This window comes from Condylura cristata, unplaced genomic scaffold (assembly GCF_000260355.1).
Source record: "Condylura cristata isolate star-nosed mole 26May11 unplaced genomic scaffold, ConCri1.0 scaffold00023, whole genome shotgun sequence".
Lineage (NCBI taxonomy): Eukaryota > Metazoa > Chordata > Mammalia > Eulipotyphla > Talpidae > Condylura > Condylura cristata.
Window position 1 is genome coordinate 25,721,813 of NW_004567124.1, and position 11,421 is coordinate 25,733,233.

General features: G+C 36.9%; 1 protein-coding gene across 3 annotated transcripts in view; it reads left to right on the forward strand.

The window, feature by feature from the left end:
- EXD1 (exonuclease 3'-5' domain containing 1) overlaps nucleotides 1–11,158 on the forward strand; it is a 28,795-nt gene extending 17,637 nt beyond the window's left edge. For 2 of the 3 annotated variants that reach the window (XM_012728572.1, XM_004687903.2), the window contains exons 8-12: nucleotides 3,068–3,172; nucleotides 3,255–3,335; nucleotides 6,134–6,277; nucleotides 6,988–7,179; nucleotides 10,216–11,158. In XM_012728572.1, coding sequence (XP_012584026.1) covers nucleotides 3,068–3,172; nucleotides 3,255–3,335; nucleotides 6,134–6,277; nucleotides 6,988–7,179; nucleotides 10,216–10,845 — 1,152 coding nt within the window. In that variant the 3' untranslated portion in view covers nucleotides 10,846–11,158. The remainder of the gene's footprint in view (nucleotides 1–3,067; nucleotides 3,173–3,254; nucleotides 3,336–6,133; nucleotides 6,278–6,987; nucleotides 7,180–10,215) is intronic. The other variant, XM_012728573.1, reaches the window with a different exon arrangement.
- The last annotated feature ends 263 nt before the right edge of the window (nucleotides 11,159–11,421 follow it).

Here is an 11,421-nt window from a genome sequence, read left to right on the forward strand (position 1 = left end):
CTGTGCCACCAGGGAGGGCCTGTAAAAGATATTTTTAAAATAAATTTTTTATTTTGAAATAACTAGAGGTTCACTGGCATATTTATCTTTTTATGTCACCCCATTGTGTGGAATGTCTTTGGTTTTTCTTGTAGTTCTAAAAAGGAAGCATTTGTCTCTGACAGAGGTCTTTCGCTTTTCTTCCCTCCTTGAAGATTGCCTGCTGAATGCTTCTTTTCCTCTTTAGAGGCCAGGAATGGAGTCTTCCCCTTCTTTCTTCTTCCTTCAGCTTGATGGTCACTACTTCCTTCGGAGGCTGGAACTTTCATCTTTTCTTCAGGGGCTGGTGTCATCTCTCCTGTTTATCTCCTCAGAGGCTGGCATCTTCAAGGCTGACCTCTCCCTTCTCAGCTCCCTCCAACCCTGGCTTATATCCTCTTTCAGGTTGCTGTACCCACAAATCTGATTGGACCATTTTTCAATCCTGTGGCTGTTGTATCATTTATCAGTCAGCTCATAATACCTGATTGGTCCATTCTAAGATACAGGAAGTACACTGTTACATAAGGGCTCTGAGGAACAACTGACACAGACTTGTGGTGGAGAAGCAGAATGAAAGAGTGCTAGCTCCCACTGTTGAGGATGCTGGGTTCTGATTACAAAAGTCTGACTGGGCCATTTTTCAATCCTGTGGCTGACTGGACCATTTAGAACCAGTGAGCTCGTAACTCACACCTGATTGGTCTAGTCCACAATCCAAGAGGTACATTTACATAAAAGGTCTTGGAGGAGCAACTGCCACAGCTGGCTTGCCGTGGTGCAGCATGGTGAAAGAACACCACCCTGTTGTGTTCCTGCTGGATTCCAGTAACAATATCATTGTTGTCTTATAGGCTCCAGGCTGTTTTAGTTCCTTAGATATATGAAAAGTTTCTTATTTTTGTTTTTTTTATTGTATAGTTTCATTCCCCCTCAATTTTTTTATTGAGTTAATGTATGTGATTATGAATGTGTAACTACAGTTCTTTGCTGAGCCGAGAAATTGCTTAATTTCTTGTACAACTTTTTGTTTTCATAGAATTAGTTTTGGCCTCATCATATTAGAGCTGTTTTCTTTGAACTGTGACTAAGCCTTCCTGTGTCTTCCCCTCAGTGCAGTGGTTTACTTCTCTCTTGCTGTCTATGTTGCATTTTTGTCTTGAAGTCTTCTTGCCTGGAGCCCTTTCCTCTTGTTCCAACACAGGCTGGTGTTCTAGGCCTAGAAGCTGCAATGGAAGTCTAGAGACTCCAGTTCAAAATTCAAACTTCACTTTTCAGTCCACTGCCAAAACCGCTTCCGTCCTCTGTCTTATATTCACAACCCTGGAGCCTCCCTGACTGGATATGGGAATATATATATATATATCTAACCTCTGTGAGAATGGAAGAAGACTAAGTGAGGTTAACCTGGAGACAAACTGCTCCTTACAGATCTCAGACCTTTCCTCTATTCCTAGCTCTTCACCTTTTTTGTATCTAAATCTAACACCTTTAATTCTTAAACATTTAAAAAATTTTTTTTGTTGTTTTATTTTCCCTACTCTTCCGTTCTGTCAGTATTTCCCACTGCTTTTCTTAACGTTAAGTTATTTAAATGCTTAACTTTCATCTGTTAGGTTTTTTGACATACAATGATATATCTTAAGATAATAGTACCAAATATTTGAGAATTACAAAGAGTTTTATCTGTCCTAAATAATTAGGAAAAAATGTGAGAACCCATTTATCTTGTAATCAGTTAACAATAAGAGACTTCTAGGCCCTCCCTGGTGGTGCAAAAGGTTAAAGTGCAGCACTATGAGGCTGTCCAAAGCCACTGCAGCAGGAGTTTGATCCCCAGCCATGGAGCTGACCCATGTGGCACAGCAGACCTCTCCTGACCTGCCCACTTCTTCCCTCAGCAATGTATTTCAATACATCTGCGTATTGTGCTTCCCACTATCTCTGGTGAATCCTCTCATCCCCCGCACCTCTGGCCTGTACCCCAGTTCTTGTATACATAAATAAAAATAAATAAATCTTAAAAAAAAAAAAGACACTCGAGTGCATTTTGTCAATCTCTTGCAGCTGCCGAAGGTGTTTGAAGGAACAGAAAAAACAAAGATTTGAATGGATATGACTACACCCATGTGCATTTTTTAACATATGAAAAATGTCAGTGTTGTATGGCAGACAGCAAGTCACTGAAGAAATGAGTAACAGCCAGCCATATGTATGACTCCGCCATTGTTACTACTAATTTAGTAGTAAATCCAACAATCCCTTTTCTCATAATTCTCTAGCAGGGAATAATTTTCTGAACTTTTGGTAATATGTCTCTCAAGTTTTACAATTTGAGATTTAGGGTAAAAGAGAAGTGAATGACTATTTTAAGTATCCAATTCTAACAAACACTGTAAGGTCATAATATGACGGGTAGGTGTGGCAGTTGTAGCTGTAAGAACAGTTGACTCCTGCAGTGACAAGGGTCATAATGTGGCTGGCTCTCTAGATCGTCTTGGATATTTTTTTGCCTTTGTTCTCTGACTCTATAGATTATTCAGCTGTATGGCCTTTATGATTTTTATGATCAGCAACAATCTTATGTTTGTTGTTTATTTGTTATTTGTGTCATTATTTGTATCAATGGATTTGTTGCCTATTTTAAAATACTGAGGGCAAGGAGTGTCTCTTCCAAGTATTAATACAATCCTGTATATTATGGAACTCAGAAATAGCATTTCCTGTTAGTGACAATGAAATGCTGTTCATTCCTTCTTAAATTTGTAATCCCTGGAATATTAGAATGTCATTGGTGAGACTGATAAAATTGAAACTATAGAAAGGCTAAATCACCAACTTGACTTTATTTCCTTTTGAAAAGTGCAGTGCTGCTGTCTTCTTTAACTTCACATCCGTTTAACTCTGTTTTTCCTGAAACAATAAAATAAAAATCTGTTTTCCCTAAGAATCATTGAGTGACTATTGTTTACTTTAGAAGTTGATCCTCAGATCCCCTTCCCTAGCTTGTTGTGATCCTATATAACTATGTCTGGTTGGTCTGTCATAGGTGGCTACAAATAGCCGAGTTTACTTATTTGACATTTTCCTTTTGGGAAGTCGTGCTTTCAACAATGGACTTCAGATGGTATTAGAAGACAAGAGAATTTTGAAGGTGAGCATGTAAGCTGATTATTTTGCTATTAACATTAACAGCTAGATTTTAATTTCTCTGTCTCCACCTTCTGATTCCTTAGGTTATCCATGATTGCCGTTGGCTTTCTGACTGCCTCTCTCATCAGTATGGAATTTTGCTGAATAATGTCTTTGACACACAGGTACATATAGAACAAGACTGAGTTTCAAATAAGTATGCATAGCTCCTTATCTGATTAGTGGTTGAAAATCTTTCTTATATGTCCCCCATTCCTGCCTACTCTCCATGGAAGTCTGTGAAGACATTTTATGAATGATAGAATTTTTTTTAAAAAAGATTTATTTATTTATGCATACAAGTACTGGGGTACAAGCCAGAGGTATGGGAGATGAGAGGATTCACAAGAGACAGTGGGGAACTATACAACAGATACACTGCTAAGGAGAGGTCTGCTGGGCCATGTGGACCAGTGACCTCACTGGCCGGGTATTGAAATTGTGCTGCAGTGGCTGCAGATAGCTTCATAGGGCTACATTCTAACCCCTGGTGCTACCAGGGAGGCCCTGAACTGTAAAGGTTTTGCAGGAAAGTTAAAGTATTTAGGATTTTTTCCTGCCTGTTTTACTCCATAATTTGTCAAATATAAAGCAGTCTTCACACTCTATACCATTAAGAAACTAAAAATTTTGGGAGTCTTTTGAAATCTCACATAGATATCTGATGTGAGATGAACAATCCTATCTTGACTAGGGTTAGAGTTACACATATAATATACATATATGACGAAGGCTAGTGGCTAGTTAGCATCTAACTCAGGTATACAGGTTCTACTAGATATGCCTAAAAAGCATATTCTGGCCCCAAATAGCCTGAAGATATGTTATTAGTTTCTCATCTAAAATATCCTAGAAAGGCCCTCCCTGGTGGTGCAGGGGCTTAAGTTTCAGCTCTGTGAAGCTATTGGCAACCATTGTAGCACAAGTTTAATCACTAGGCAGGGAAATGGCTCACATGGCACAGCAGACCTCTCATGTCTCATCTGCTGCTCTCCTCAGCAGTGTATTTCAGTGGATCTGCCTGTTCTGCTCCCCACTCTGTGTCTGGTGAATCCTCTCACCCCTGACTCCTATACCCCAGTTCTTGTGTATGTAAATACATAAAAATAAAATCTTTTAAAAAATAAAGTGTCCTAGAGAAATGAGAATTTCCTTGACTAGCTCTTAGAGCTGATCTGAGTTTCTGGTTTCTCTGTGAGAGGAATAAAAACATTCTTCTATGCATATGCCAGTTAAATGCCTAGAGCTACACCCTTTGGAATGGGGTTAAACTAAAGAGTTGACCAATTAATTTTTACTAAAAATTCCCAAAAGTTCAACTTTGTTATTTTATGTGGTTCGGGTTTGTCCATCATGCATCTATTCAAAATTAACTTTATGCCACTTTCCTCTTTACATGTTCCTTTGAGCCTTCTTTCAGCATCTTTTATGATACAGAGATTGCTTCAGTGTTTACTTGAAAATGTAAGAGAATTGATCGTTGTTCACTTTAGGCCATTAGACTTCTTGATTTGACTCCCTGTGTCTTGTCTAATGGAGACATTGGCATTTCTTTCTATATTTTTCTTTTCGGATTTCCTTAGTGTAAAAAGCAGCAGTTTAGACTTTTATCAATTTGTTTTCTTTTAATACATTTTCTTAGTTTCCTGTTCAAACAAATCTCCACAAATTTAGTGACTTACAAACTTAGACTCTTGACAGTTCTGGAGGTCAGAGTTTGAAATGACTTTCATTTAGCCAAAATCAGGGTGTTAGCAGGGCTGGTTTCTTCTGAAGCCTAAGAAGGAAGGGTTCATTTCCTTTCCTCTTCAACTTCAAATAATAGCCATGTATTCTTTGGATTATGGCTCCTTCTGTCTTCAGAGTATATCATTCCAGTCTCTGTTTCCATCATTACCTCATCTTTTCCTTTGATTGTAGTAATAAAATTTCTGTCTTCCTCCCTCTTATACAAAAACAATTGTAATTTTCTGTTCGCGACCAGTCACAAAATTCAAAATGATTTTCTCATTTCAAGATTCTTTTTTAATTTTTTGAATATATATATATGCATAAATATATATGCACACACACACACATTTTACATCATTGTTCTTTTTTTAAAAAGATTTTTAAAAATTTATTTCTGTATACAGGAGCCTGGGGTGTGGGCCAGAGGTATGGGGGGCTGGGGTGAGAGGATTCCCCAGAGACAGAGTGGGGAACAGAACAGACAGATCCACTGAAATACACTGCTGAGGGGAGCAGTGGGCAAGATAGAAGAGGTCGGCTGTGTCATGTGGGTCAGTTCCCTGGCTGAGGATTGAACTCAAGCCATGGTGGCTTGATAGAGCTGGGACTTTAATCCCTGTGCCAACAGGAAGGTCCCATTATTCATTTTTGTACAATGCATTCTTGTATGCTTTCTTCTTTCCAGTGTATTCCTCATAAAATTCCCACAACTGTATAATCCATTTTGCATACAGTAACATTCATAGATCTAGAGATTAGGACATGGGTGTCTTTGATGGGGGAGGGGAGACATTATTTACCTTATCACACATGAATAATTAGTCCATTCTTACTTTATTAGTTTTCCTTACCAACATTTTAATCAGAGCTGCTAATAAAAATTATTCTTGAATTTTATCTTCCTTTCCCCATTCCTAAAGATACTTGATAGTAATAGGTAACAATAAGGCAGGAAGAAATATAGAAGATAATAGACAAGGGCACATTAAAATTAAGTAATCATCCCTTTCTCTCCAGATTTTTCAGAGTAAGTTCCCTGAACAACTTCAAGTTTCCTAATGGCTATTGTCTATAACATAGACCCTTTGGGAAAATGATATTTAAAGAAATTTCTCTAATTCTGTTATTTCTGCCATAAGACATTCTCTGTAAATATTTTACAGACTGATAGGTTTGTCTTTTAATGCCATAGGTAGCAGATGTCCTTCAATTTTCCATGGAAACAGGTGGCTTTCTTCCGAACTGCATTAGTACCTTGCAGGAGAGTTTAATCAGGCACCTCAAAGTAGCCCCTAAATATCTCTCTTTTCTGGAAGAGAGACAAAAACTAATTCGGGTGAGTATTAAAGGATGTGCTATATGACAGTAGCTTTTCAAGTCTTTTCCTAAGTATGATGATCAGCTTGAGAAATCACAGCTGCTATGTAAGCAGGTAATCATTGCCAAAACCTTAGTTATTCCAAAGGTGAACAGTTTGTGGAAGTTAAGTGGATAAAAGCCAGGGTCCAGATTTGTTGATGTTCAATTAAAAAATATTCTGAGGTGGAAAAAAAATGTACAAAATGATGTAAAAATAAACTGTTATAAAATAAAAGAAAAGGTTAATAAAAAATATTCTGAAATAAATTTTAAAATTGGGACAAAGTGGGATTTTTATTGGGAAATTTGAATTGAAGGCAATAGAACAAAATAATCATCCCAATTGTTTTTTCCCAAAGTAAGGTTCATTTTCTTTAGTTCCTAATAGCCCTGCATACAAACTTTTGTCATAACCATACTTGCTATAATTTTGGCCATGTAGTCATAGCTGTTGTCTACAATTTTGATGAATTCCTGATCTCTCTCTCCTTCTCCCTCATCTTCCCCATTTGACCCCTCCTTACACATATTATCTGTACATATAGAGTGTGTATATAGAAAGCTAGCCATAGTGTGAAAGAAGAAAATAACAGTAATACAGTGACATTGTTTTAATTTAAGTAACACTTAGATAAAGTTACTTTCTTTAAAGATTGCTAACCATGGAAATTGTTTTGGTATCTCCAGGAAAATCCAGAAGTGTGGTTCACAAGACCTCTTTCACCCTATTTGTTGAAAATTTTAGCTTTGGAAGCCACCTACTTGCTACCCCTTCGCTTAATACTCCTGGATGAGATGATGTCTGACCTCACTACACTGGTAGATGGGTACTTGAATACCTACCGAGAAGGATCAGCAGACCGTCTGGGAGGCACAGAGGTAGGTGAGAGTGTCTTTGCCTTCTTCCTTATTCTTTTGGAGCGATGCCCACTCTTCATAAATGCAGCAAATTTAATGAATCAGACCTGGTGATAATATTCTTGAAGGGATTATATCCTGGGCTTCATCCATCTCCCTGAATACTTTTTAAAAAAGACTTATTTTCTTTATGCATTCAAGAGTTGTGGTGTAGGCCAGAGATGCAGCAGGTTTGGGGTGGGGATAGTGAGAGCATTCACCAGAGCCAGAGTAGGGAGCAGAACAGGTGGATTGACTGAAATATACTGCTGAGGGGAGAATCAGGCAAGACAAAGTCATGTGGGTCAGCTCCTTGGTGGGAGATTGAATTCATGCTGCAGTGGCTGCTTATAACTTTATAGTGGTGAGACTTAGTCCCTTGACCACCAGGGAGGCCCCCTTTTTTATAATTTTAAACAATGTTTTCAGTAAATATTTTTGTCAAAGAATGGGTAAATTTAAGATTTCCTTAGTCATTCTTATGAAGCCAGCAATGTATAAGAAAACTGTAGACCTGGACTTAACCAACACTGACCCTAAGCCCAGATCTGTCCCATAGCCTATTTTTGTACAGCTTGCCTGCTGAGTATGGTTTTCAGTAGTTGTAAAATCAAAGACATAAAAAAAGGGGGGGGAGGGCATGTGCCACAGAGACAATTTGTGACTCACGAAGTCTAAAATATTGATGATTAAGCCTCTTACATAAAACATTTCAGGCTATTGTTTTATAAGTCACTATCACTTTGGAATATGGATGCAGTATCCTAAATAAACTACTAACATTATAGGTATGAACCCCACTTAGATGTAGTTTATTTTAATCTGTCACTGGATTTTAATTGCAAGTTTGATTCAATGTCAGGAAATTCTCCATTTTAGAAGACCCAAGAAAGTCTTATAATTATCTCATAAACTCTGACAAAAAATTTGATGATATTCAAATGGTTTCACTTATAGGGGAAATATAGAAAAACCAAAAAAGGAATCAGAAAATAAAAAGTACCTATAGTAAAATCAAAATCAAAATCATCAGGCAACTATCGATCAGACACTTTCTGTAGGGGAAGAGGAGGGAGAAGGACCAGGATAGGGGTGAGGAGAACACAAGGGACTCTGTGATGGTGCAGGGTGAGCTGGGGGTGGGAACTTCATGGGGAAATAAATCATCACTGTACAAAAATGAAGAATGATATAGTGAATATATATTTTTAATTTTTTAAAAATTTTGATGCTATTCTGTATCAGTGGTTAAAGTTCTAGTAGGAAATTAGCATGATAAGACAAATGTCAAGCATGAAGACTGTGTTTGGGAACGCTAGAAGCATTCCCATTAATATCAAGAATAATACAAAAAAAAAACCGGTGACAATCACAACTACTTTAGCATTTTTTAAACTATTAGTCAATAAAATTAGGAAACAAAGGTAAACTATAAAAATTGAATAGGAAGAATTAGAATAATTCCTTGCCTATAATGCAACTGAAAACTGAAGCAAATCAATTGGAAAAGACTGTAACAAACAAAAAGACAATTTAGTAGTGACTAGATACAAAATATAACAAAAAGGTATAGCTTTGCTATATACACATACACAGCTAGAATATATAATAAGAGAAAACATTCACTTATAATTATAACAAAAAGATAAGTTATTTCAAAATTATTCTAAGGCCTTCCCTGGTGGCTCAACAGGTTAAATCACAGCACTGCGACAGTACCTGCAGCCTCTGCAGCAAGAGTTTGATCCCCAGAAAAGGAGGTGACCCACATGGGGCAGCAAACTTCTCCAGTCTTGCTCTCTGCTCCCCTCAGCATTTGCCTATTCTGCTCCCCCTTTGTCTCTGGGGAATCCTCTCACCAACCCTGTACCCTGTGTCCCCGTTCTGTATGCATAAATAAATAGATCTTTAAAATAAATCTAATTAAAAATGTGAACATAGTTACAGTATTATTAAATGGCATAAAGAGGACTTAAACGGATGGTGACTGAGTTTTTTGACTCACAATTGTTCCTAAATTAATTTTTATTTTAATTCTAGTCCAAGAAAAATATTAACACCTGCATTATTTGGCAAATTGAGCTAGTTTCTAGAAATAAAGGTATAAGAATAATCCTGTCAGTTATTAAAATCTGCACTAACTAAAAAGGTTTGTAATTGGTAAGTATGTAGGCAAATAATAAAACCAGAGTATTCAACCCAGAAATATCAGTGTGGTGGTGGTAAAGGTAGACATTTTTTTAAAAAGGTTTTATTTACTTCTGCATACAGGAACTAGGGTACAGGCTGTCTTTAACCCGTTATGCCACCAGGGAGGGCCTTAGAGGTAAACTTTCTAATTAATGAAGAAAAAATACTCAGTAAGTGGTGAAAGTCAATTGACTAGCCATTGTGGGAAAAGAGAACCAAAATTGGATTTCTGTCTCTCACTACCAAAATTAACTCCATGAATCAAGTTCTTATGTAAATACACGTAAAAATTGACAAGTATAACCCAATGAAAAGATAAATAGCTAGTAAGATATATATGTAAATACATGTAAAAATTGACAAATATAACCCAATGGAAAGATAAATATCTAGTAAAACATATATGTAACCACACACAAATAAATGCACATGTATATACACACACATACTTATACCATACATAAATGGAGAAACTCACACATTATTCACATATATGATTGTATATATACAGACTACCTCTGGGAGGCTATGCAAGAAACTGCTTTTTAGAGAATAGATGTGCTAAGGCATCTCTGGCTAGGTTAAAAAGAAACTCACTTTCCATTGTATAATCTTTTTACACTTGTGCACACATTCTTGTGAATTCCAAATATTTAAATTACACACACACACACACAAAACCCTATAGTTGAAGACACCAGAGGGTGCTATAAGAACACGTTTGAACAGCCCCACCATCGCCAAACATTTCATTACTGTAGAAGTGACTGTAAGGACCATAGTCAGCAGTTTAGTAACAGTACACTTGTGTTCATTTTCTTTTTTCAGCCTGCATGTATGGATCTTCCAGAGGAACTGCTTCAAATCACAAACTTCCAGAAGCAGCGTAGAGAGCGAGCTGCCAAAGAATACAGGATGAATGCACAGGGACTCCTAATAAGGACAGTGCTAGATCAAAAAAAACCAGTGACAGAGACAGCAGAGAAAGAGGGAAGAGTAAGAGGTTTCTCACTTGGTAAAAATTCTAGGCTACACAAAGCGCCAAATTTTACCTGTCATGGGGATATAAATTTGCTGAAAGAGGAATCTATGAGTAAAACAACGGCACCTCAACATCTACCTCCCATGGAGGAAGGAGAAGCCAGTGAGGTCTCCGGAAACAAACTCATTTGCCTGGAGTCAAAGGGGTTGGAAGAAGAGAGAACAACTCAAAAAGAGCAACTTCAGGTACCAAATCATAAGTTTGAAACAAATTTATCTTTAAAAGAGGAGATAGAACAGTTGCTGACGGTAGAAAACAAGGAAGATTTCAAATGCGTAATACAAGATGATTCATTGTCTCCTTCCCTTCCTCAGGAAACTGGAGTGTCGCCAAGTGACACCTTTCATACTTTTAGAAAAGCTGTGCTTTCCACACTTCCTCCTTGTCCAGCTTTGGAGAAGACTGATTCCTGGTAAACGCTTCTCTAGATCAGCTTTAGTGATCTGCTGTTTGTTCCTCAGGCCATAAAGAGGGTTCATTCCCTCTGCCATAAGGGCCTGCCTCACTGTTTAAGTATCTCATGTATATTTAGTTATATCTCTATCACAGGCTTGGGGAAAAAAATAATATTCACTTACTCCTATATTCCTGGCATTTGATTAGGATGGAAATAAGTTAAATAATTAAAGAAGTAAGTGTTCTGATTATGTGACTGCAAAAATGTTCTCAGTGGCCAGTGAATTTTTTTTTTTTAATTTGGATTTAGGGTTTGAAGAAGGAAAAAAATCTTGAACTTAATAAACAGAAAAATATATATTTTTAAAATTTTGAGGTTTTTTTGGTTTAGAGCGAGTTGGTAAAACTCTTAGTCAAAAGTTCTAAAAAATTGGTACCTGATAACTTTAGCATATATTTTCCATTATTAAAAAGATTTGTCAATTATATGTCAATGAAGCTGAAAAAATATTAGTTTTATATTTGAATTTTGAATGTTTGGTCTGCTTATATCATACAGAAATAATAGATGATGTTAATATAAAAATCAATACCGC